Raw genomic sequence first — 27,824 nt, forward strand, 5'->3', positions numbered from 1 at the left:
CGATCGCTGGTACGTTTTTATAGGTTTTTTGCGAGCGACAGAAGGAATCGAATCGATTCCTTCTGTAATCGATCGCGCGACAGAAGGAATCGATTCGATTCCTTCTGTCGCGCGATTTTTTCGATCGCGACACTCTCGCGCGTGCTGGCGCCCATCAACGAGCGCCGAAAGCACAGCGCCACGCCTGCGCGTATCACGCGCCGAAACTTCTGCGTGTCGAGTGCCGGTTTCGGCCGGGCGACGGAACGGTAAAAACCGTCCGTGCCGCCCGGCACGAAACGGTATTCCAAACCTTGCGCTAAAACACCACGATAGTGTTCCTTGTTCTACCAAGGTTTGTTGGATTGTAACTCGCCAATAAACTGGCAGCTGGCAAAGATTGGAAATACATTTGACTAGGGGTTGGATCTTTGTGCACCGGATGACACAATGTGATGAAATTTTCAGAAGCAAAAATCTCAAAGAAACGCTGAAGGACTGGAATGACCAGGTCAAGAAGTGGAGTTTTCAAGAAAAAATGGATAAGCAAGAATTTACCAATCTGATGAGAAGCTAGCAATTGTAGCAGATGGACCATGCAGCTTCGGACAGTTCCTACTTTCCTGAGATATACTTCCTTTTCTTATTGCTTTTATGTTTCAGGGAATAATCCCCAATCAGGATATCCTAGGTAACTGTCTTCAAACTTTATATATGTATTAGAACAGCTGGGAAACTTACATGTAGGTCCATTATCTTTACATATTCACATAGTCACCCTTTTTTTAAAACATTATCCCTCAAATTGATTCGAATATATTGTAGAAGATCGGTTTCTTACAAATATGTTCAACTTCGGTTAGTCACCAAATCTACTAGTTGATTATTAGATGTATTAGCAATGTCTTGTTATTTCCTGTCTTTATTTCCGTCGTGATATAATTGACACGATCAAGTTAACACATGAGAACACTTATTCAACTAACCTTTGTTAACAGGTGTTGTTTCTTTGGTTGTGCAAGAAATTGTGAATTCAGGTGTTCACCACTCCCTTCTAGCAGGACTAAACCTACACCAAGGACCATGGACGATTGGGATTACTACAGGTGAATGCCAACACCATGGACCAGGTCCATAAACTTTATGCTACTATTTTAACAAATTCCAATGTCTTACAGGAGCAGGTTCTACAAGGAAAATGGAAGGGTGAATCATGGCAAGCTAGCTTGTGATACACAACCAACTAACTCATTTGTGGAAAGGAATTTGTCAAACATAGACACACATTCAGGAGGTTTTTTTTTATACAAGATAGAAAACAGGAAGAATACTTTCTTTTAATCAGATATTTGGTTGGTGAGTAGAACACCCCTGCTATCCTCTCTTATATCTCTTATTCTAAAAGAGTGGAAGAATATGGTAGTTGCTGAAGTTTATGTATCTCATGGAGGCTGGAACATTAATGTTATGGCACCTTTATGTCTCCTTTGCTGCTCTCAATCAAGTTGCTATAGAACCTCCTCCTGCAGTAGACACAGAAGAGACAAGGTTGTTTGGTCTGTTGCAGCAAATGGGCACTTTAGTGCCAAATCCCACCAGGTAGATCTTAGTCCATATGGTGCTGTATATGGACCCCAACATGTCTGCATATTCATTTGGCACATGTTGTATGGGGGCTACTAACTGATACAGTTAGATTACAACGTCACCTTGTTCAATCTAGTTGTTGTATCTCTGGCTATGGTGCTGAAAAATGTGTTCTCCATGTCCTAAGGGGCTGCCCAACTACTAAGAACACCTAGATGAAGCTGTGCACCAGTTCAGTGCCTGAATTATTTGTAGTGATTAATCATGTACTGTGTATATCTACTTCATTGGCTTCTTCTAGAGCAAGCATAGAGAAAGTATATCCACATTTAAAATCCCATACTAATAACCCCAAAGGGAATGATGAAATTATTTTCAGGCTATTTCTTTTTCCAAATAAACATTCAAGAAAATCATTCAACTCTTCTTTTAGTTCATCTAAAATCTAACCAAATAAGCACTACAACCATTTTGTCAACCTCTCCATGTGTATGTAACTAGAACTTCATACAACTTTAATAGTTAAAGGATTTAAATCATCTGCAATTCTTACTAATATAGTTGAATGAATAATCCACTGTAACCAAATTTTGTTCTATAAGACTCCATCCATAAGTAGATTTATATCAACATGCGTTGTGTTTCTCCTAAGGTAGTTATGTATACATACAAATATGAAAAAGGTAGCATGTAGTCATTTTATATTAAAGGAAGCAATAGAAGGCATGTAAAATATACATTGTGATTACCTATCCCGGTAATATTCTGCATAGCTTGTATTCTGGTAGGGACTATTGCCATTTGTTCCATAGCAAATATCATCAATGAAAAAGAACAGGTTATTATGTGGAGTGAAAACTAAGCTATTTAAGACATCAGATTTATTCACTGAACCACTGAGAAGTTGTAAAGTGTCATCATTGAAATCGGAAGCTTTGTTAAATGCAGATGTTCTGTTTGTAAAGGTTTGAGATGATAAGCATCGTCTTATAGTTGTCCAGTCAATCTTCTTTTCCACGTAAATTTGTTCAGTGACAGGAAGCAACAGATATGAGTTTGATGAGACATCGTGAGTTTCATTAAGCATGCCCAAGGGAACAAAATTCGAGGAATATTCTGATCTGTCAAGTATGATCTTGAGAAACATTTCCTGGAATTTCTGTGCAAGTACCATCTACAAAGAGAATAACATGATGTAAGATAAATGCCAGGAACAAAACACGATGCTTTCAGATTAAGCAATCATTTGTACCTCCTCTTTGTCAAACGTTACAATCCCCTGAGATAAGAATTTTGTATTCACAATCCTACCACGATTAAGGTGTAAATCAACTTCCAAGCTTTCAACTTCTTCAGGAAGACGATTGCTGATAAAAAGACCAAACTTCCGGTAATGTCGATCCTTTGGCTTGGGAACAAGTTGAATATAGTAGAAATACATATCTATCTTTGTATCATTACTCTTCCATGAGCATCTAAGAACAGCAGGTAACAGCATCTCATAGAGTTCTTGACTTGAGCTTTCATCTTGACAACACAAAGTCCACCGTCAAGCATTTAACTCAACTACACTAAAACAACATTAGTCAAAGCAAGCTGAAGAATCAAATCAAACCTTCATTATTATTGTTGTTGTTTCCTGAAAGATGATTTTGTGATCCATTCTTTTCCTCAGCAGTTGAAACAGGCAACAGATAATTTGTCAAAGCACCTCGTTTATGAAGCTCCTTACATGCTTTTAAACAGGCAATTCTCTTGGCTTCATCCTTCGAGGTACAAGGCAGACTATCAACCTGACGAATTGGAGAATTCGGCGGAAGAATAATCTGACATATGGTTCCGTCGAGATCATCAATGTAAAAGAACTTAGGTGTAGGAGTGAAATATCTGCAATATAATATACATTACAAAATCAAGAAGAGATAGCCAACTCTGGCCATGAATTTAAAAAAGGCAATTACATACATATCCCGAGGAAGTTTGTCGCAATAACGATGGAGGAGTGAAACACTACAGGCTGTGCTAATTGAAGCGCCAGTACTATCAACTTTATATATGATCTCTTCCAAATCATCAAAGGTCTTATTTGAAGTTCTATTACTAATTTCTGAGTTCATTACATGCTCTCCAGCCACAAAATCACACAACAACTTTTTTTCACGCTCATTCCCTCTGAGATAATTAAAGAACTTGTATGAGGGTAGAAAATTGCATACTTCCTCATAGAACAAACAAAGCTACATGAAAGAGAAAAGGCACCTCTCCAGAAGGAACACATATTCAGAAGTAGTCATCCTAGCTCGACCTCTGGACTGTATAAAGCTTGCAACTGTTTCTGGTAGATCAAATCTCACAACCAGACAACAGGTTTGGATGTCAAGACCCTCTTCGGCTACATTAGTAGCCACTAGAAGATTCACCTAATGAATTTATGAGAATGAAATAAAAAAAGACAAAATTATCAATAAGGTAAATCCTGGAGAAAAAAGAACACCATCTTTTAGATTATCAGCATATTTTAGAGGAAAAATTGAATAGAAGAAATAAAAACAAATTTTATTATGCTCGATATAGTAATCAAGCAAATAACGTGAACAATAAAGATTTTTTTCATTACTGTTTTTTCTAACATACTGAATGATATAGGTTCAAAGTGGGTAGGAAGATTAGTATGTTAAAACTTTTTACAGTAACGAACAAGACAAATCATGGCATGTGTTACAAATTAGAGATAAGGTAAATGGCCTTTTTTTTAAGAACCTCTTTTCATTCACCAACCAAATTAAGTATTGTAATCTTTCACAATTTCTTCACAGGTTGGTATAATGATGCAGTAAAAACAGCCAAGCACAGGCTGAAGGATGTGCTATTTGAATTTTGATTATATTTGAACATTATATCAAGAGGAAATTCATTATTTCAAGTCCAATTGAATGAATAGAGTTCCAAAGGGTTCAGGATAAAGATTAAACTTCATTAATATTCAATTGGAAGGGATGGATCTTGTACCCTGTATATAAGTTAATGAAATTTAAAAATTAGAGAATCTTTAGAGAGTACCTTTACAGAAGAGAACTTCTCAACAATGGCATTCATCTTTCCACGTGACATGTTTGCTCCCGAGTGACAACCCACAAGGAACTCACATTTCCAAAATTCAAGAGACTGTAAACCCTGAAGGATATTGGCTAAAGTTTTTGCAATGATAATTCTCTTCACAAAAATTATGCATTTCATGGATTCTTGTACCCTAGTAAAAAATTGTTTTTGAAACTTTCAAACAGTGCCATAAATCATGAATTCGTACTTGAAAAAAACCTATGAGGGTTGGAACAATAATAAGAAATAAACGGCAGAAATATATCAGAAGGTCTAGCAGGATTAGGCATCTTTGTTTTCCAATATCCTTCTAAGCATTAAAAGTTGAGAACAAAAAATAAACCAAAAACTTAGTCATGAAATGGAAGGGGATAGAGGTTTGAAGATAAACCTCATAATTTCCTGTATTTCTGTTGATTTTTCTTTCTAACATGATCATTTTTATCTGAACCACCACAATTAATCTCTCTTTTGCCTTATACACTCAAAGCTAGAAGATCAGTATCATACTTGCCCATTAGATCATTACTCTTAGGAACAGAAATGAAGCCAACCTCAGAAAGAGCCTGTGAGGTTCCATGTATATAATCTATATTATTATTCCCCAGCCCTATCAAAAAAAAAATATTATTATTCCCCAAAATACCAACATCTCAATTTGACACAAGCCATCTTCCAAATAGTCTATAAATTCTTTTTTCTGCTCCTTCCATAAATACTTCATTTTGTAGCCAACAATCTTATACTGAAAAGTTAAAACTAAAAAAGGGGAAAAAGAAAAAGAACAAATATAGTAAAACTGGGAGCAATTTGATTGTCTAGGCCATGGTGCGGGTGATTGCAACTTATAATTGCTCGCTAGTGCAATAAATTCAACCACGACATATTCAATTCTACTTCAATGATCCATAATCACATAACTTAAAGTGTGATAATTCAGCCAAAAATTAGCTGCTTCTAGTTATTTAACCATGGTATTTATGTTATGAAACTTTAAACATCTTATTCTTGTTTCTAATAACCAATTTGATAAGAAAACCAAAACAGGCATTGTAATAACAATCTCATAAAGAACAACAAAACTCACATAGAAAACCCAAAATCTCATTATTTGGAAAATGAAAGTAATTGTGGTCTTTTTAAAGGCCCTGATCGTGATAAATTGCCCTAAAAACATAGTAGAATTTAACCTATTATTAATATAGCAATCAAACTTGGAAATAAATATACTATCCTCTAAATAACATATTCCCTAAAAAAAAATTACCTAGTCTTCAATGGCCACAAAAAAAGGATACAACCATTAAAACCCACATATAAAAAATTTCAAATTTCAAATTTAATCATCTAAACTGCATCATATGATATGAATCATAGTTTAAAATTTCATCTTGTTTCATCCGATACAGACGTTCATTCCGTTGCCCACGGACCGACACCGGCACGCCTTCAATGTCTGCACATCCGGAGGCCCCGAAGGTAGCGCTGGCCCGAGGCCCTCAACAACATGTTCGGACACATTGCATAGGCCAACTACATCACCCGGGAGATGGCGTCATGGAACAAGTGAGGGAGGCCAAAGGTTTAATTAAATAATTTATATTAATAATCTTAATCAATTCTTAGTTATGATTGGAATAATTTAAATAGGTTTAATGAAAGCCTAATAAAATTATTTCATTAATTTAATATATATTTAAAATATTTTATATTTTATTTGTTAATATTTCAATTAAATTTTTTATTTTTAATTAATATATTTTATATTAAAAAAATACCAAAACTATGTTGAGTTCCGCCCATAACGAATCAGTCATGGTCGTTCCTCTATGTTGCATGGATACAAGTACGGGTATCGTATCGAATACGATACGGATACAGCGATACGCCAATCATTATATATATATATATATATATAGTATTGAAAATTAAAAAATATAGAGATGGAAAATCATATGTCAACAATCATAATATCTCAAGTACAAAATGTCAAAATATAAAACACCAAATCCATTTTAAGCAAGTAAAAAGAAATCAAACACCCATATCGGTCTCATCACCAACACTTCCTTCATCAGTAAATAAAACTGACTCTAATTCAGGTTCATCAAGAAACAAATTGACAATTTCAAGAATAGCAGCGCCCTCCATATCCATGGAATCAAATGCATCCCTCCAACATCCCACATCTTACTTTCTCCTTCACTATAATGTGGACTCCTAGACAAAAGACGAAGATTGGAGTGAACATACACCAAATCTTCTACTCTTTGTGGTGTTATTTTGTTTCTCTTCAATGAGTGGATGAAATTGTAGATTCTCCAATTTCTCTAACAACAAGAAGAAGAAGGCTGCCTAGTAGCTTTAAAGCTAAACTTTGAAGAGTTGGTGCGGAACACCATGGATAACTCACCAGTAAGTTGGAGACATCAAACCTCGGTCACGCATTGCATCATTATCAGAAAAATCATCAATGACCGCTAAAAAAGAGGCAAACTCCTCACTGACACTTCTTTATTCTGATGAAGAGGAGTAATATCTTTCAATGCACTTTTTCCTTTCCCTAAGTGGATGAAGACAATTGGGAGATTCTTGGAGCCACTCATTACTATAATATCTATATAAAAAGATTGATAATTAAACATGAACTAATATTTATAATTTGCTAAAAGCTTAAAACTTAGTTAAAATTTATTAGAGTTTTACCTCGAATTCAAAGAATGTGCCAAACAATGTAGAGGTGTATTGCTTTTATTCCATCGATCCACCAGAATATCATGAACAACCTCATAAAAGTTTGAATCTCCACTTTGAGGAAGAGGCCCTTTCGAGATAGCAACCCTAATCATCTCTATCATCCCATCCATATATTAAATGAAGACAAGGTTGATCAGTGTCTACTTTTCTAAGCATCTCATAAATTAGACTTGTGAAAGAAAGTATATAATCAATCTTTTCCTAGAATTAATCATCCAATATTTTGTACTTCACTACTCTGGCCTTCACTACATCATCCTCCTTGTACATATTCCATCTTTCATTAATCACCATGTTTTCGAGACATTTCTTGATTTATCTAAACCTTTTAAGCATAATAATCAGGGAAGCAAATCGAATATGCAAGTGAGAGTATCTTCAAGTTCGAGTTATCATTGAACATCGATAATCTCATATTATGATTCTTTATAAAATTCTTGATCATCGAAGCATCATTTGATACTTCAGCTATCAATTTGCATTCTTTAAAGGCTTCTTTGTTTTGTAGAGAGTCAATCAGTGCACAAATATTCTTCAAAGCAAGATTCAGAGTATACACAACACAATGTGTCCCACACAGTATGCACAACACAGTGTGTCCAAAATGTGTGGGGACTTTTCTCAACAAATAAACCTGTGGCTTTGCATGCGGGAGCATTATCAGTGACTACTTGTACAAGATTATGATGTCCCGCTTCATTTATGGCATCAATAAGCAACTTAGAGATGAAACCTTTATCTTTGTACTCACCTTCACAATTTATTGCCTTTAGAAACATTGGACCACTTTCACACACGGCCATAATATTAATAAACGGTCTTCTCTGTACATCTGACCACCCATCACTACAAATACTAACACCCTTTTGTTTCTAAGTGGCTTTTGTTGGCTCCAACAACTTTTCAATATGAGCCTTTTCTCTTTGAAGAAGTGTAGTTCTCACCAAATTGTATCCAAGTGGAAGATAACTAGGAATTGTTTGTTGAGTAGTCATACTAAAAGCACGAATATAATGAGGATTTCTAGTAATATTGAAAGATAATCCCCCTTGTATAAAACAACCTCGCAATTTTAAAGTGGAGTTCATATCTAGCATTTAAATTAAAAGCTTTTTAAAGAGGGCCAAGTGTTTTTTCCTCTTCTTTGTTGATCTTGGATCAGCACTTTGCAAGGAAAAAGGACTATTGCATGAGGATTTTGAAGTCATGTTTGATGATGTAGATGATGAAGGCAATTGAACTTCTTTTGATTTAGCATTCTTCCTTCTCAATTCAGCATTATCCACTAGTTGTTGCATTTGCTTTATTTGATCTATTGTAACAGCCATATCACCAACAATTTCATAGCCTTTGAGTTTTAATAGGTGTGCCTTCACCCTCGAGTATGATCCCTTGCGTATTTTAGTAAACATGTTACATGACCAAATAACATTTCCAGCTCCTTTCTCAATCTTAGTTACAAATTTCCACAAGGAGAATAATCATCTGCGTCCTCTTGTAAACTCCCCTTTTGAGAATTTCCCATTGCAAAATAGCTAAAATAACAAAACAAAATAGATGAAAGATGATCAAAATCGAGAATGAGTGGCAAACATAAGCATGTAAGATCATGGAAGATGATCGAAATCGAGACTTTTGGATACTGTTCAAAAATTGAAAGTCAATAATTAAGGCTTATATTCAAATTTATAAATCAAATCTTTTTAACAAAATGATTAGGGTTTAAACACTTTAGAGGACTAAAGCAAAAATCGAAATAATAATTTAGAGCTTACATAACGTCAACGTCGGTCGACGAGTAGGATGAGAGGCGAACAAAAAAGGATTAACGTTTAGGGTTTAAAAACCCACAACCCAATTCATTTTTATTAATTATTTTTCAATTAACCCCTAAAAATTTTAAATATTTGCAATTTTGTCCAAACATATCTGGAAAAAAAAAATATCCAAGCCGTGTCCAAAACGTATCTGCATGGTCAAACCTCTAAAAAGTCAACGACACATTTTTTGCCGTATTTGATACGCGTATGTGTATCGTATCCGTATTCGTGGTATCCATGACTGATACTTCAAAAAAAAAACAAGGAACGGTTACATTAGGTTGCTAGCCAGCGTTAGAAGTATAACAAATATTCAACGAATAGACCCATTAAATTATTGTGCTAATGTTATATTGTTCCCCGGAAGGAACATGTTTCAGGGTCCGATGTAACGTTATGGCAAGGACCGATACAACTCTAGAACTCGGATGTAGTGCTAAATATGCAAGAGTCCGCATAGCAAGATTTGATAATAACCTATCAAAAAGGACTGCTACATCTCCATTAGAATTTGGATGTAGTGTTAAATAGACAAGAGTTCTCATATCATAAGTTGGATAAGAACAAATATGATAAAAAAACTAATAGTCTAAAATTTGGAACATGAAATATAGGAACCCTCAGTGATAAATCAATGGAAGTAGTAGACACGATGATTTGGAGAAGAATTAGTATTTTGTGTGTACAAGAGACAAAATAAGTAGGCGAGAAGGCAAAAATGATAGAGAACTCCGGTTTTAAATTATTGTGCACAGGAAAGAGTAAAGCATGAAATGGAATGGATATTATTGCATATAGTTCGTTAAAGGATGAAATTGTAGTAGTTAGAAAAAGGAATAGAATTATAGCCCTTAAGTTAATAATAGTGATAGAAACTATGAACATAATTAGCGTATATACACTGCAAGTAAGATTAAATGAAGTTATCAAATCAAAATTTTAGGGCGACTTAAATGAAGTATAACAAAACATTATGCCAAATAAAATGATTTTAATATGAAGTTGTTGGTGCAGCGGAGCCGGCAAGAGGGGAGGGGTGAATTGCCTACAATAAGAAAATACCCTCCTCGTACTTTCAACTCTTAAATTGCAAAACTAAAATAAAATAAAATAATATAAAAGAACTAGGGAAGAGACTCAGCGATTGACTTGGTTACAACCTAGGTGGTTATTAATCCAAGGCGGTTGAACAGCTCACTAAGAATCTCCTTTTTTGAAGGCAGAGAAGCCTTTTACATACTGAAACCTCTAAGAGTTGCTAGGAAGTTAGTACAAGAGTTGATTGATTATTTCCTAGCTCCAGGGGTCATTATATAGCTCTTGGAAATTCTATCTCGAGTGTTGAGGACGCCTTCAAAGGGGTTGAGGGTGCCTCCAAGGGGATAAGCGGATAAAACTTTATCAGCTTGCCAACGGCTAATTTGACCAGGCCGAGGGCGCCCTCAAGGGCATTGAGCATTGAGGGCGCCCTCAATCTGATGAGGGCGGAGGCCCCTCCAACGACTGTTGAGGGCGCCTCCAGCTGCTTTTCCAGCATTTCTTCATCTTCACTTTAGCTTCCAAAGTTCCGATTACTTGGGTGATTGCAGCCAACCGAAATAAGACTCATCCGAACCCAATTTCCAGCCTTCTCCTCGAGCAGGCTTCCACCCCGGCTTTTCGTCCATCAACCATCGCACATGTTCTTCTCGCCCACCGGTGTACTCTTCCGCAGCTCTTTCGTCCTTCGGACGCACCGAGCCAATCGGCTCCCTTCCCGTGTCGTCCTTCTCGCTAGCTGCGTCTTCCGCTCGACTTTCTGCGCTCCTAAGCTCCTGCACACTTAGACACAGGGATCAGTAACAAACAGGACCTAACCTAACTTGGTTGATCACATCAAAATAACTACAGGGTACAACAGAAGTGATCTAAATAGACATATCGGAGTGAAAAATAAGGAATATAAGAGAATAGAATTATGAGTTGGAACGAGAAATGAAGAATGGAAAATTATATTAGATTTTGCGATAGCATGTGACCTTATATTAACTACTACATTTTTTAAGAAAAGTGAAAAACACTTAGTCATGTTCAAAAATGGGAATAATAAATCGTAAATTGACTTTCTTATGGTTAAAAAGAAGGATAAAAAGATTTGTAAAGATTGCATGGTCTTCTCTAGAGAAAGTTTAACTACCCAACACAGGTTAGCAGTGTTGAATATACACCTCAACTATAGTATCAATAGAAATAAAATATATACTACTTCTATAATTAAGTGGTGGAAGTTAAAGGAAGGGAAGCAAAATGTATTTAAGGAAAAGATAGGAGTATAAGTATTAGGAGTATAAATATTAGATGAAATATATAGTGATTCTAATACGACATGAGATAAGATGGTATCAAAATTAAAAATAGTAAAGTGTACTCGATGAGTCAAAGGAATATAAACCACTAAGGAATATTGATGGTGGAATGAGAAAGTACAAAAGAAAGTGAAGAAAAAACGAACAGCTTATAAGAAATTATATATGTGTAAGAACGAGGAAAACTTGAAAAAAATATACAATAATCAAGAAAGAGCTAAGAAAGTAATGAATGAAGAAAAGAATGAAATTTTTGAACAATTATGTCAAAAATTAGATTAAAAAAAGGAGAAAGAGACATATATATAGAATAGTTAAAATGGGATAAAGAAAGAAAAGAGATCTTATCTAAATAAAATGTATTAAAGATGAATGTAATATAATATTAGTAAATGAGGAGAAATAAAAGAGCGGTGAAAGAGATATTTTCATCGTCTTTCTAATGAAGATTTAGGTGATCAACTTAACTTAAATAATTTAAGTACGCCAAATGAGTATAAAAATTTAAATTTTTATCGTAAAATTCAAAATTTAGAAGTAGAACAAACTTTAAATATCTTACAAAATTATTGAATGAATTAAAAAATTATTGAAAGGCTTAAAAATTATTTAAGTGCTAAGGAAACAAGGTATTGAATGACTTAAAAAATTATTTAACATGATATTGAAAATGAAAAAAAAATATCTGATCGATAAAGGGTAAGTACTCTAGTTCCCTTATATAAGAATAAGTCAAACTATAGGGGTATTAAACTAATGAGTTATACTATGAAACTTTAGAAAAAGTAATAGAAAAAATATTAAAGACAGAAACCATGGTAATCGAAAATCAATTAGGATTCATGCCTGGAAGATCGATAATAAAAACTATACATCTTTTTAGACAAATAATTAAAAAATATTGGGAATAAAACAAGATCTACACATACTATTTGACTTAGAAAAAACTTATAATATAGTCTAAGAGAAATTATATGGAGAATTTTTTCAAAGAGAGGTGTTAATGTAACATATATTGAACTAATTAAGGATATGTACGAAGATGTAACGATCAGAGTAAAGACTTCAGGCAGAGCACCTGAAACAATTCCAATAATTATAGGGTTGCATATCACCTCTAAGTCTCCATGTTTTTACACTAATTATGGACGAACTCCCTGCACATATTCAAGACATAGTACCATGGTGCATGTTATTTGCATACGATATTATTTTGGTAGATAAAACACGTAAAAGATTAAATGCTAAACTAGAATCTTGGCGAAAAACACTATAAGGGAAAGGTTTAAGACTTAGTAGAATAAAGACGACGACAACAACCACCAAGCCTTTTCCCACTAGGTGGAGTCAGCTGGATGAATCCTTTTACGCCATTGAACTTTATTTTCTATTATATCATCATATATATTTAAATAAATTTTATCTTGTTTTATTGTTGCTAACCAAGTCTTTTTTAGTCTTGCTCTTCCTCGTTTGATATGTATGTTTATCATAATTTCACATCGCCTAACTGGAGCATTTATTAGTCGTCTAAGTACATGTCTGTACCATCTTAAACGTGTTTCTCGGAATTTTTCCTCAATAGATGCAACTCCGACTTTCTTTCTAATGCTCTCATTTCTTATTTTGTCCATCCTCGTATGTCCACACATCCACCTTAACATCCTCATCTCTGCAACTCGTGATCTTCTTCATTTCAACATTCACCTCCATATATACAGTCTAACAACGATTTTAGACATTTACCTTTAAGTTTAAGAGGTATTTTACCACATAAAACACTGACGCTTCCCTCCATTTCACCCATCCCGCCAGATTCTATGAACACATCTCTCTCAATCCTCCATCGTTTAAAAATGATCCTAAATATTTAAATCTCGATTCCAACAACTCGTCCTCTCCTATCTTAACAATTGTTTCATTACTTCTAATATCGCTAAACTTAAATTTCATTTATTCTGTCTTTAATCTACTAAGCTTAAAACATTTCCTTTCTAATGTTTCCTGTTAAGATTCTAATTTAGCATTTACTTTTTCACGTATTTCATCTATCAAAATAATATCATCTCTAAACAACATGCACTACAGTAATTTCGTCCATAATTAGCGTAAAAAGATAGAGACACATCCGTGATGTAACCCTATCTTTATTAGAATGCTTCAGTTATTCTGTTTGAAGTCTTTTCTCTAGTTATTACATTCTCGTACATATCCTTAATTAGTTCAATATATGTTACGCTAACACCTTTCTTTTATAGAATTCTTCATATAATTGCTCTTAGAACTCTATCATAAGCCTTTTCTAAGTCAATGAATACCTGTATAGATCTTGTTTTTGCTCTTGATATTTTTCAATTAATTGTCTAAGAAGATGTATAGCTTCTATTATCGACCTTTCAGGCATGAACCCAAATTGATTTTCGGTTACAATGGTCTCATTCCTTAATCTTTTTTCTATTATTTTTCCCAAAGTTTCATAATATGACTCATTAGTTTAATACTTCTATAGCAGTAATTTGTTGTTATATAAGGGAACCAAAGTACTTATCCTCCATTAATCGACATTTTTTCATTTTCAATATCACGTTAAATAATTTTAGAAGTCATTCAATACTGCTTCCCTAAACACTTCCATACCTCTATTGAAATATCATCCGGTCCAACGACTTTTATCACGGCATCTCATTTAAAGTTTGTTTTACTCAAGTTGAATTCAACGATAAAATTAAAATTTCTACGCTCATTACATCATAAATTACCTAAGTTAAGTTGATCACATAAACCTTCATTAAAAAGTTGATGAAAATACCTCTTCCACCGCTCTTTAATTTCTCCATCGTTTACTAATACCCTATTACATTCATCTTTAATACATTTTATTTGGGTAAGATCGCTTGTTTTCCTTTCTCTCACTTTAGCTATTTTATAAATGTCTCTTTCCCCTTCTTTTGTATCCAATTTTTGATATAACCGTTCAAAAGTTTCATTTTTTGCTTCACTCACTACTTTCTTAGCTTTTTTTTTTTACTATTGTATATTTTTAAGTTTTCCTCGTTCTTACAAATATATAATTCCTTATAAGCTATTCGTTTTTCCTTCACTTTCTCTAGTACTTTCTCATTCCACAACCAAGATTCTTTACTTAGTGGTGCATGTCCCTTTGACTCACCGAATACACTCTTAGCTACTATTTTCAACTTTGATACCATCTTATCCCATGTTGTATTAGCCATCATATATTTCACCTAATGCTTGTACTTCTACCTTCTCCTTAAATATATTTTGTTTCTCATCCTTTAACTTCCACTACTTAATTTTAGAAATCGTATATATTTCCTTTCTATTGATACTATGTTTGAGGCGTATATCCAACACTACTACCCTATGTTGGATAGTTAAGTTTATATCCAACACTACTACCCTATGTTGGATAGTTAAGTTTTCTCCAGGGATGACTTTGCAATCTTTACAAATCTTTCTATCCTTCTTCTTAACCATAAGAAAGTCAATTTGCGATTTATTATTCCCACTTTTGAATGTGACTAAGTATTCTTCTCTTTTCTTAAAAAACGTATTAGCTAATATAAGGTCATATGCTATCACAAAATCTAATATAATTTTCCCTTCCTCATTCCTCGTTCCAAACCCATAACTCCCATGTACTCTCTCATATTCCTCATTTTTCACTCCGACATGCTCATTTAGATCACCTCCTATTAAAATCATTTCATTTGGTGTAATATTTTATAATATTTCATCTAAGTCCTCCCAAAATCTTGATTTTGGGAGCTTCATCTAATCCTACCTGTGGTGCATATACGCTAATTATGTTCATAGTTTCTTTCGCTACTATTATCTTAAGGGCTATAATTCTATCCCCTTTTCTAACTACTCCTACAACTTCATCTTTTAACAAACTATCTACAATAATACCCACTCCATTTCTTGCATTACTCTTTCAGTGTACCATAACTTAAAATCCGAGTTCTCTATCATCTTTGCCTTCTCACTTGTCCATTTTGTCTCTAGTACACAAAATACTAATTCTTCTCCTAATCATCATATCTACTACCTCCATTTATTTACCAGTAAGAGTTCCTATGTTCCATGTTCCAAATCTTAGATTATTAGTTTTCCTATCATATTTGTTCTTATCCAACCTATGGTGTGAGAACTCTTGCCTATTTAACACTACACCTAAGTTTTCATGCTGAGACGTTACAGTTGGACCCTGTAACGCGAACTCTTGCATATTTAGCACTACATCCGAGTTCTGGAGATGTAGCGATCCTTGCCGAGACGTTACAGTCGGACCCTGCAACGCGTTCCTTCCGGGGAACAACCTAGCATTAGCACAATAGTTTAATGGATCCATTCATTGAATATTTGTCATAGTTTGACGTTAGCTGGCAACCTAACGCAACCCTCCTCCTTTATCCGGGCTTGGAACCGGCCATGACCGGTCGTCATGGGAACTAGAGTAGAATAAAGAAAGAATATATGAAATTTAAATTTAACAATATTAGACGTAATGAGACAATTGTTAAGATAGGAAATGACGAGTTGTCAGAAACCTAGAGCTTTAAATATTTAGGATCATTTTTGCAAAACGATAGAGGAATTGAAAGAGGTGTCTTACATAGAATACAAGCAAAATGGTTAAAATGGAGGAGAGCGTCGAGTGTTTTATTTAACCCTAAAATATCTCTAAAACTTAAAGGAAAATTATACGAAATCGCAGTTAGATCTGCTATGTTACATGGAACTCAATATTGGGCTATAACTCGAGCACATGGGCAGAAGATGAGAATTGCAGAGATGAGGATGTTAAGGTGGATGTGTGGACATACGAGGATAGATAGAATAAGAAATGAGAGCATTAGAGAGAACGTCGAAGTTGCATTTATTGAGGGAAACTCCGAGAGACACGTTTAAGAAGGCACGGGCATATACTTAGACGACCAATAAATACACCCGTTAAGCGATGTGAAATTATGACACACATATCAAACGAGGAAGAGAAAGATAAAAAAAAAGACTTAGTAATAATAAAACAAGATAAAATTTATTTAAATATAGATAATGATATAGTAGGAGATAAAGTTCAATGGCATAAAAGCATCAATATAGTCGACCCGACCTAGTGGGATAATGCTTAGTTGTTGTTATACCCAAACTATGTTGGTATGACACAATACGATGGTACAATAAAGAACCGAAACTATATCGTTCCGATCTGAGATCGAAACCTCGACATGGATCGATATTTTAAGTCATGCTATGAATATCAAGCATAGAAACACAAACGTTGCAAGATAATCTTGCAGATGATTACGTCAACATGTTTCTCCAATAATTTAGTACTAGTAATGAAAAAAACATTACAAAAATCCATCAGGTAATGTCACATGTTTAAATGAACTCAGAGAGAGAAAAGAAGAAAAAACATAAGAGATATGCAAACAGGTTTCTTTCTCAAGAATTCGGTTTGCTAAAGCACTCATGTCAACTTCTCTGTACAAACTTAATGCTAGCAAAGCAGACATGATAACATAGAGCATGCCTAATCTAGTAACATGAAACCAAAAAATCATGAATACCTGTAGGATGACAGAATTTTGATAAGAACCATCAATTTTTTTGAGTAGAATGGATCTTCTATGGTTTCAAAGCGCAATGAATCAGCATCATGATTATCTGGTAAATAGCAAAACAATAACACAAAATTATTTGTGGAGGATATGATGCACCATAACACCATGATGTGAAAAGCACAGTTGATAAGGTCATGTTAATGCATCTCTTTCCCTATTAGATATGGAAGCTAAAATTGCAAACAGCAACAATGGCTTAATGCTAATACACCTCTTTCCCAATTAGATATGGAAGCTAAAATTGCAAATAGCAATGATGACTTGATGCACCTCTTTCCTAATTAGATATGGATGCTAAAATTGCATAGACAAGACTATTTTATACACAATGAAATAAACCGTTCAAGGAAATTGACAGAACAAACCTTAGCCTTTGCATCAAGAAATTTCCTCAATAAACACCCTAATTTAGCCCCACAAAAAAAGTTTGAGTTAATGAAGAGGATTTATAAGAATAAATTGTTCAGAGTGTTAATGCAGCACTTCTTCCTCAGATTATTTCACATAGTAATCACTATCACAAGCATGTAACGTGGTCCGACTCGTAGGTGAGTCACCCAAAAAACCCACTAATTTCTCTTTCACAGCAACCCCAGCTAGGAAGTAAAGAAACCTCTTACAACAAGTATCTTCTTACAAAGTCTAAGACAACTGATCCGGTGGTAAGGACGGGAGACCCGTCCAGGAGGAGGTCAGTGACACGTAAGAGTCAAAGGTCAAGAGGGTCGACCCTAAGGTCCTGCCGAGCGAAATCTCCCAGGCCGGACGAAAGATAGCTCGACCACAAGCCGGGTTTCCGACGCAAGGTAAAGGAGCTTCTGTGCCGAGCGGCCAAGCCGCCCGGCTGAGTCACAGATCAATGTCGCGCAATCTCATCCAAGCACATGACCGGGGGCCTTCTCGCTCGGTCCGATACACTCACATCCCCGCGCGCATGGAGCGTTGGGCGGCCGGCCCGCCCGGCCCAGGAATAGACGAAAGACAGAAAAGGACAAAAGGACTGCTGGGGAGATCAGCTTAGAGACAGCTGCCGCCGACAATCGGCATGGTCGACGGTCAGGCCGTACACAGAATCGTATGATGGAAGTTTCCACTGTCCCGCCAGGGATATACTCGGACGTTTGCGGAATGGCGTCAAGCATGCTTTTTCTGACATCCATGTTTGAGGTATGTTTGAGGAAGCATGCACGCCTCGAGAAGCGTGCACGCACCTCCCTGAGGTCTTATATAAGGACCCCTAAGCTTCAGCGGAGGTATGCAATCATCCACACTGTAGCTAATTATCTTGCTCCAGCTTTCTTCTCGCCTGACTTGAGCGTCGGAGGGTCGTCGCCGGAAACCCCTTCCCGGCCCGACTTTGTTGCATGTTCGCCGGAAGTCCACCTCATCCCGGCGTCTACGCGGAGCCAGCAGAGATCGCCACGTCCCCAGCTTTCATCAACTCATAGTTCGGACAGAATTAAATTGGTGCCGTCTGTGGGAACGCACCTGAATCCGAGCAGAGAAAATGGAAGAAGCTGGACGCCAACTCATGGTGACGCTCTCTCCCGAAGAACTCGACACGCTCATTCAAGTGCGAGCGGCTAAGATTGTGGAGCAACAGTAGAAGGCTGAAGCCGAGCGGATAGCACAGTAGGCGACGTCGGCTTCGGGCGGCCGAGCGGCCCCGAAAGGCCGACCGGAGCAGCTTTCGATATGGGGGCAGAACAAAGGTCCAACCGGCACTCAAGTGGAAGCACCGCCCGCCCCGATACCGTTCCATAGGGCTTTGTTCTAGACACCATCAGAAGTCGTGCAGGCCAACCTCGACCGGGGGTCTTCGTCCGACAAGGCACCTATCCATGACATCCGGAAGGGCAAGACACCCCGAACAGAGTCATCCCCCGAGCAGATCAATCGTCAATTTTCTGAAGCCATCCTGAGAGACCCACTACCGAGGCACTACACGCCCCCGGCGATCGGAGAATACAACGGGACCAACGACCCGGATGACCATCTGGGTAAGTTCGACAACACTGCCACACTACATCAATATACAAATGGTGTAAAGTGCCGAGTGTTCCTCACCACCCTTTCGGGATCGGCACAACGATGGTTCCGGAGGTTGCCGGATGGATCAATCACCAGTTTTAAGGAGTTCCGAACGGCTTTCCTCCATCATTTCGCGAGCAGCAGGCGATACCAGAAGACCAGCGTTAGTCTGTTCACCATCAAACAAGACTCGAGGGAGTCGCTCCGAACTTACATCCAGCGCTTCAACCAGGTGGTCATGGACATCCCGACGGTCACCTCGGACACCATGATGAACGCGTTCACGCAAGGGCTCGTGGACGGCGACTTCTTCCGATCGCTCATCCGAAAGTCACCCCGCAGCTACGACCACATGCTGAACAAGGCCAATAAATACATCAACATGAAGGAAGCCCAAGCGGCGAGGAGAAAAGAAGTGTCATCCGAGCCGCCGGCAACTGCCGAGCGGAAGCCCCCAGCCAGCCACCAGCCACCGAGGGGACCTCGAGTCAAGGGAGCAAAGCCACACCACGAACCCCGGCCGCACGCGGTCCAGCATGTAGCAGCCGATCGACCTAAACCGAAGGGAAAGGTATGGACTCCCATGTTTTGTTCGCTTCACCAGTCAGCCACCCACAACACCCGAGATTATCGAAGCCTTCCGCCGATCGCTCACCCCACGCCCCGAAGCTATCGCCGTCGATCCCCTTCACCCGATCGGAGACACCGACACCAGGATATCGGACGACGCGGGGCTAGGGAATCGCCCGAGGCAACCGAGGGTCAATCACCAAGAGCGAGCAAGACCTTCCGCTCGAGAGGAAGAGAATAGAAGCAACACAACTCGAGGCGAAATCAACATCATCGCCGGTGGCCCCACAGGAGGAGATTCGAACCGGGCCAGAAAGTCACACGCTCGGTAGCTCAGGATCCACACGGTCGGCTGCAGCCAGGAGCAAGCGAGCGGGCCCGAGATCAGCTTCAGGCTCCAGGACCTCGAGGGAGTCGAAGTCCCCCACGATGACGCCCTCATCATCCGAGCGGTAATAGCTAATTATACTATTCACCGCATATTTATTGATACAGGCAGCTCGGTCAACATCATTTTCAAGGCGTTCGATCAACTTCAAATTGACCGAGCCAATGACGACCCCGTTATACGGGTTCACGGGCAATGAGGTCCTCCCGATCGGCCAGACCAAACTAGCTATCTCGCTAGGGGAGGAGCCGCTCAGGAGAACGCGGACCACTAACTTTATCGTGGTCGACGCCTCTTCCGCATACAATGTGATCCTAGGGCGGCCGACTCTCGACGAGTTCCGAGCGGTCGTCTCAACATTTTGTCAAAAGATAAAATTCCCCGTCGAAGATCAAGTGGGGGAAGTCCGAGGAGACCAGCTGGCAGTCCGGCGATGTTATGTGGAAATGGTCCGAGTCGAGGCAAAGGCCGCTCGGAAAGCTCCACGGATCGAGGTAAATGCTATAACTGAAAAGCCACCTTCCTTAGTTTATGAAGAAAAGGAAGAGGTATAGATCCACCCTGCCCAACCGGACTCCACTACGTTCATAGCATCCGACCTGGAGGCGAGCTAGAAGGATAGGCTGGTCAAATGCCTCCAACAAAACTGCGACATCTTCGCCGAGCATAACGCAGCACAAGCTTCATGTTCGGTCGGACACTCGACCGGTGAAGCAAAGGAAGAGGGACTTCAGCGCCGAATAGAATGTCATCATCCGAGCTGAAGTCTAGAAGCTCCTGCAGGCCGGCCATATACGAGAGGTGCAATTCCCAAGCTGGCTCGCAAATGTGGTGCTAGTTTCCAAGTCAGGCAACAAATGGAGGGTCTGTATCGATTTCCGTGACCTGAATAAAGCGTGCCCAAAGGATTTCTACCCTCTGCCCCGAATCGACCAACTGGTAGACTCCACCGCTGGGTGCGAACTGATATGCATGCTGGATGCATATCAGGGTTACCACCAAGTGCCGCTCACCCGGGAAGATCAGGAAAAAGTGAGCTTCGTTACTGCGCACGGGACTTACTGCTACAACGTAATGCCGTTCGGGCTGAAGAACGCCGGGGCTACATACCAAAGGCTAATGAACAAAGTGTTCCGGGAACAGATCGGGCGCAACTTGGAGGTATACATGGATGATATACTTATTAAATCTTTCCGGGCGGCGGATCTTTGTGCAGATATAGAGGAAACCTGCTGAACGCTGAGGAAGTACGGAGTCAAGCTGAACCCCCAAAAATGTTTGTCCGGGGCAAAAGGCGGACGCTTCCTCGGTTACATCGTGACCGAGCGGGGTATAGAGGCGAACCCTAGCAAGGTGAAAGCGTTACAGGATATATCGCCTCCCAAAAACATGAGGGAAGTGCAGCGTCTTACCAGTCGGATAACGGCGTTATCACGATTCATCTCCAGAACGGCCGACCGGAGCCTACCTTTCTTCAAGATCCTGCGCAAAGTTACCAAGTTTCAGTGGGACGGGGAGTGTGATCGGGCGTTTGAAGACTTGAAAGCCTATCTGAATTCGTTACCTGTACTGGCTAAGCCAAACATAGGCGAGCCGCTCCGTATATACTTGTCATCAACCGAGCATGCTGTTGGCTCAGCGCTGGTGAAAGAGGACGGGGAGGAGCAGCCCGTGTATTTCCTGAGCCACATTTTAAAAGACGCTAAGTCCCGCTATACCGGTCTCGAGAAGCTCGCTTTCGCGCTGGTATTGGCCGCACGGAGGCTCTGCCCTTATTTCTTAGCACATACGATCATCGTCATGACGAACAGCCCGCTGGGGAGAGTGCTCCTAAATCCAGAAGCATCCGGGCGACTCATCAAGTGGACAACGGAGCTCAGTGAATTTGACATCCAATATCAACCCCGTTCGGCGATTAAGGCGCAGTCCTTGGCGGATTTCGTAACGGAGGCACAGAATCCCGAGCCCGAAGCTTTATGAAAAGTATTTGTAGACGGATCATCCACTCGGCTCGGAAGCGGAATTGGTGTCTTGTTACTTTCTCCTCAGGAAGAACGGATGCATCTGTCTGTCCGGTTGGGCTATTGAGTAACAAATAATGAAGCAGAGTATGAAGCCCTCATAGCTGGCTTGCAGGCCGCCCGGCATGTAGGGGCCGGCCGAGTAGTCCTTTACTCGGATTCTCAGCTTGCCACCCAGCAGCTCTCAGGCACTTTCGAGATAAATAATGCGAGGCTCAGGCTCTATGCGAAGGCCTTCGAAAAGCTTAAACCAAACTTCAGGGAGGTAGTCATACAGAAGATACCCCGAACGGAGAACTAGGCGGCGGACGAAGTAGCTAAACTTGCAAGCTCGATAACACCGGTGGTGATCCAACAGCCGATCAAGCAAGTATCCTTGGTGGCCCATGTCGACAGGATGGAGGACCTCACATTCCCAAGTGACTGGAGAACATAGTCGAATTCCTGCGATCGGGAACCACTCCAGCCGATCGGGGCGAGGCCCAGTTATTAAGAAGAAGAGCCGGTTGGTTCACCCTTATTGGGGATCAGTTCTACAAAAAAGCTTTTTCTCGACCGTTGCTGAAGTGCGTCAGCTCGGAAGACGCAGAATATATACTGAATGAGGTACACCAGGGGACTTGTGGAGGACACCCGGGCGGTCGATCATTGGCGAGGAAGATTCTGCTAGCCGGGTATTTTTGGTCTACCCTACACAAGGATGTCGGGCGGACCGTCGCTGCTTGTTTGTCCTGCCAGAAGTACCACAGCTTCTCCCATCGGCCAGCGGAGGAGATGAAGACATCTACAGTGTCTTGCCCGTTCGATCAGTGAGGCATGGACATCGTGGGACCTTTTCCCATGGCGACCGGACAGCGGAAGTTCCTACTAGCGGCAGTCGACTATTTCTCCAAGTGGGTCGAGGCCGAACCGCTGGCAAAGATAACTGAGCAGATGGTCAAGAAGTTCATCTGACAACATATAATATGTCGGTTCGGCGTCCCTCGTAGGCTCGTGTCTGATAACGGGCGACAGTTCGTCGGTCAGCAGCTCGGAGAGTGGTGTGCGGGGTATGGCATCGAGCAGCATTTCACTTCCGTGGCATATCCCCAGAGCAACGGTCAAGCCGAAGTGGCCAACCGAGAAATCCTTCGAATTCTTCGTGTTCGACTCGATCACATCGGGGGAAGTTGGGTAGACGAGCTGCCGGGCGTACTCTGGGCGATCCGAACGACCCCAAAGGAAGGAACGGGTGTTACTCCGTTCCACTTGGTATACGGAGGAGAGGCGGTCGTCCCGGTCGAGGTGGGCGTTCAGTCCGATCGGGTCCAGTGGGCGTTGAGTCCGATCGGGTCCAGAACTACGATGGAGATAATGCCGAGCGGAGATTACTCGAATTAGATCTGGTGGACGAGACGCGAGCCAAAGCAGCCGTCCGGTTAATGGCGTACCGACAGAAAATGAAGCAGAACTACAACAAGCGAGTAATTCCTAGAGCATTCCAGGTCGGCGACCTGGTGTGGAAAAAGATGAAACCGGTCGACGATGTAAGTAAGCTGGAGGCCCCCTGGGCAAGACCTTTCAAAGTCATCGAGAAGCTTCGATCGGGCGCCTACTACCTGGAAGATGGGGACGGACGGCGGCTAGAGCGACCATGGAGCGCAAATCATCTCCAACCGTACCGAGCTGGGTGAAAGGTACGCCAGTGTAATGCATTTCATGTATGTTCCGTTCGTCTGTATCCTTTAGCTACTGGAGTAAAGATTAGAAAAAAGGCAAAGGGTATGAGCCGTGTGAGCCGAACGGCTAGAGTCGGACCGGCGACTATAAACCCCCCGGCCCGAAGACCGTCGAGCGGCGACATTAAACTCTAGGGTCGAAGCGGCGACCATAAATACCCCGCTCGGAAGACCGTCGAGCGGCGACGTTAAACTCTAGGGTCGAAGCAGCGACGATAAATACCCCGCTCGGAAGACCGTCGAACGGCGACGTTAAACTCTAGAGTCGGACCGGCGACTATAAACCCCCCGGCCCAAAGACCGTCGAGCGGCAACGTTAATTTCTAGGGTCGAAGCGGCGACCATAAATACTCCGCTCGGAAGACCGTCGAGCGGCGACGTTAAACTCTAGAGTCGGACCGGCGACTATAAACCCCCCGGCCCGAAGACCGTCGAGCGACGACGTTAAACTCTAGAGTCGAAGCGGCGACCATAAATATCCCGCTCGGAAGACCGTCGAGCGGCAACGTTAAATCCCAAAGTCGGACCGGCGACTATAAACCCCCCTGATCTGAAGATCGCCCAAAGGCAACATTGAAACGCAACAGCTAACAAGAGACGAGCAACGATCATTAAAAGTCAGGAGGAAATCAACACAGCCCACTCGGGATACACGATTATCTATGTTAGACCAAAAAGAGTAAGCCGGCAAAGCGCGAGAAAACTTTCATAAAACAAAAGGGGAAGTTCGTCGACTGAGCGGCATAACTACAAAAACACTTCATTCTAGAAAGTCAAAGACATCCTTCGGCATAGTGGTAAGAAGGGCAGCATGCTCACGGTCAGGAATTAGGAAGGACTCCGGAAGATGACCCTTTGCCTTCAGATAATCCGCCGTGGCTGTAATAGCCAACTCGAAGGCATGGACGAGCCGATCGCAAACCTTCTGAACGAACTCATCCGAGCGGATGTACACTTCTGCCTCAGTATGGCGAACTGGCTTGGCTCAGCCTCCTGATACTCCTTGAGAGCAGAGCGAGAGGCCTCGAGGGCCTCCTGCAAGATCTTCAGCTCGTCCTTGAGAGCCGCCACCTCGACCGAACGGCCCTTCTTCTTCTGGCCGTCCAGCAGATCCGCCAACTCCTTTACCCGCTGTTCCAGGACGCGGGCCTCCACATTCTTCGCTTCCAGATCGGCGATAGCGTTATTCTTCCGAGTGGTCGCGAGTTCTATCTTGCGGTCATAAGTTTTGACCTGCTTTTCAAGCTGGCCCAGCATGTACGCCTGGTCAGCCGTCTTCTTCCGCTCGGCCTCTTGCAGCTCCTTGGTCTTGGCCAGCTCCTTCTGCAACTCGGCATATGAAGGGCCCTGAGAAAAGGACGGCCCGCCAGAAGTCTTGAGATGCTTCAGCTCTTCTTCCAGCTACGCCAGACAAGCGGCAACCGCTACGTCTTCCACCCAACGCTAACGAAAAAGGAGCTTTTTAGTGTCGAACGGAGAGGCGATGTAAAGAAGTTTGGGTGGACAGAAGACTTACATCGGTGGCATGCCGCATGTGACTGTTAGCTAGCAGACCGGGAGGCATTACGGCAACGCGAGCTCGGGCATCCGCCTATACCTCGGCGATATACTACGAGCCGGGGGCGAGGTCTGAGGGCTGGGAAGAACTAGCCATGGCCGGAATAGTGGAAAAGGCGAAGTCAGAAGAAAAAGCAAGGGGCTCAATGGGGAAGATGAACGGAACAGTGACCAAGAAGCAAGAACACGACGAAGAATGCAAAGAAAACACGAGAACCAAGGAGCAAGAGGCAAAGGATCCTTACAGAAAAGAGGACGGTCGAAAGAAGAGGACGAGGAGTCGCCGGAATGCCAGGGAGTAAGTTCGCCGGTGCACTGAGCACAAGCGGAGGCTTCTGAACGCACGACTGCGAAAGTGCGGCGGAGGAGGGCAACGAGGGCTTTATAAGGTTAGGCCCGATCCTCCAAAGCCGTCAGATTCAGGTCACAGGGCCCGAGGGCAGTGGCGCCACGTACGATGACGGCAGTGGCGCCACGTGGCAACAGGTCACGGGAGCACATTTAACGAGCCGCCCCATTACAGGGCAGAGGCCGCGTGCCCAACCTTAATGGTAAGGATTTGCACGCATTCCAGGGAGATCCTAGGGACGTCAGCGTGGACCGCCAACGGGTCGGTAGGGAAATCATCAGTAGGAGGCCGAACGGCGATACTTGCCTCCATATTGGCCGAGCGGAATGACATTTTCGAAAGTGGGAGAACGGCTATCACTCGGCTGATGCAGAATGGGTAACTGAATACCCTCAGATATCCAGATTATAGGAGCAAATTTACTCACAGGAAGCAGTGTTAAATTATCGACCCCCTGCGGACACAACAATGAATCCTGTAGGATATCCCCCCAACAGACCCCAGCAGGCGCCAAAGGAAGAACCAGTGAGCTTTGATCATCCTGCAGAACCAAAAGGAGTATTTAAACGAAAAGAAACTTCGGAATGGTGGAATTTGCCAACTGCTCACCAACAAACTGGTGCCCTTTTAGTACTTCCTACTCAATTAAATAGGGTTGAGGATGTCTTTCTCAGGTGGGAAGCAATTACAAGAAATGTGGTGGCTTTACAAAATTTCACGGACACCCAAGACAAGGCGGATTTTATAGAAAATCTATTGGGAGAATCAGAAAGACTTACATGGATCCAGTGGAGAATGAATTATCCACATGAATATCAAGAGCTTGTTAATTCAAGTGATGGGAGGAATGACACCCAAAATATTATTTCTCAAATCAGAAGGGTATTTCTACTGGAGGACCCCTTTCAAGGCTCAACCGAGATGCAAGACAGAGCATATAGAGATCTTGAAAGATTAACATGCAACCAGGTAAAGGACATTTTACCGTTCATGAATGAATATATGACCTTAGCAGCAAAAACAGGGAAATTATTTACCGGACCAGAATTATCGGAGAAGTTCTGGCTTAAGCTACCAGGTGATCTCGGAAGAAGATTAAAAGAAGCTTTTGAAGAAAAGTACCAAGGCAACACAATGGGAGTTCATCCCCGAGTTATGTTTTCATACAAGTTCCTGGAAGAAGAATGTAAGAAAGCTGCATTCAGCAGATCATTGAAAGACCTCTCCTTTTGCGCACAGATACCAATATCAGGATATTATGATAATCCTAAGAGAAAGTATGGGGTACGAAAATCAACAACATATAAAGGAAAGCCACATCAATCCCATGCCAGAATAGAAAAGCGCAAACATTTAGTCAGAAATAAGAAGTGCAAATGCTTTCTTTGTGGAGAAGAAGGGCATTTTGCAAGAGAATGCCCCAAGGAGTACAAAAATATCAAGAGAGTAGCCATATTTGAAGGTCTGGAATTACCAGATGATTATGAAATTCTATCAGTTCAGGAAGGAGATGATATGTCTGATGCTATTTATAGCGTATCAGAAGGAGAAGACCTTCAGGTTAATTCTTTACTCCAAGAAACTTTATTTGTCTTCATAGAACAAACAAATACTTACATGATAGGCAAAAGCGGCAGATGGCAACCCATGGTTCGAATTTCAAAATTACAACATGACTGCAACCACATTTGGGAAGTAAATGGTGAAATACCTCCGGAATACCAAAGATGCAGCTGTTGTAAAAGAGAAACAATGCGAAAACATAGGATGCATTGTGGGGTATGCAAAATTACATCTTGCGGCATGTGTACAAGCAACTATTTTGACACAACAATACCCGTGGAAAGGTCTGCTCCTATTCCATTCTCTCCAACTAACCTTATACAGGAGCAGCAAAATTACATTACATGGGCCAAATCAGAAATTGATCGATTAAATCAAGAGATCCA

General features: G+C 40.9%; 1 protein-coding gene across 3 annotated transcripts in view; it reads right to left on the bottom strand.

Moving 5' to 3' along the window:
* The window catches only part of LOC121975842 (endoribonuclease Dicer homolog 4-like), a 67,874-nt gene that overhangs the window by 19,953 nt on the left and 20,097 nt on the right, over positions 1-27,824 (bottom strand). For all 3 annotated transcript variants that reach the window (XR_006110447.1, XM_042527734.1, XM_042527733.1), the window contains 7 exons: positions 17,188-17,284; positions 4,627-4,816; positions 3,826-3,986; positions 3,532-3,738; positions 3,182-3,453; positions 2,819-3,093; positions 2,316-2,740 (listed from right to left, as the gene is read on the bottom strand). Coding sequence is in view for 2 of the 3 variants with exons in the window: in XM_042527734.1 (XP_042383668.1) it covers positions 2,316-2,740; positions 2,819-3,093; positions 3,182-3,453; positions 3,532-3,738; positions 3,826-3,986; positions 4,627-4,816; positions 17,188-17,284 (1,627 nt within the window). In the remaining variant the exon portion in view is untranslated. The remainder of the gene's footprint in view (positions 1-2,315; positions 2,741-2,818; positions 3,094-3,181; positions 3,454-3,531; positions 3,739-3,825; positions 3,987-4,626; positions 4,817-17,187; positions 17,285-27,824) is intronic.

Source organism: Zingiber officinale, chromosome 4B, assembly GCF_018446385.1.
Source record: "Zingiber officinale cultivar Zhangliang chromosome 4B, Zo_v1.1, whole genome shotgun sequence".
In the NCBI taxonomy this organism is placed as follows: domain Eukaryota; kingdom Viridiplantae; phylum Streptophyta; class Magnoliopsida; order Zingiberales; family Zingiberaceae; genus Zingiber; species Zingiber officinale.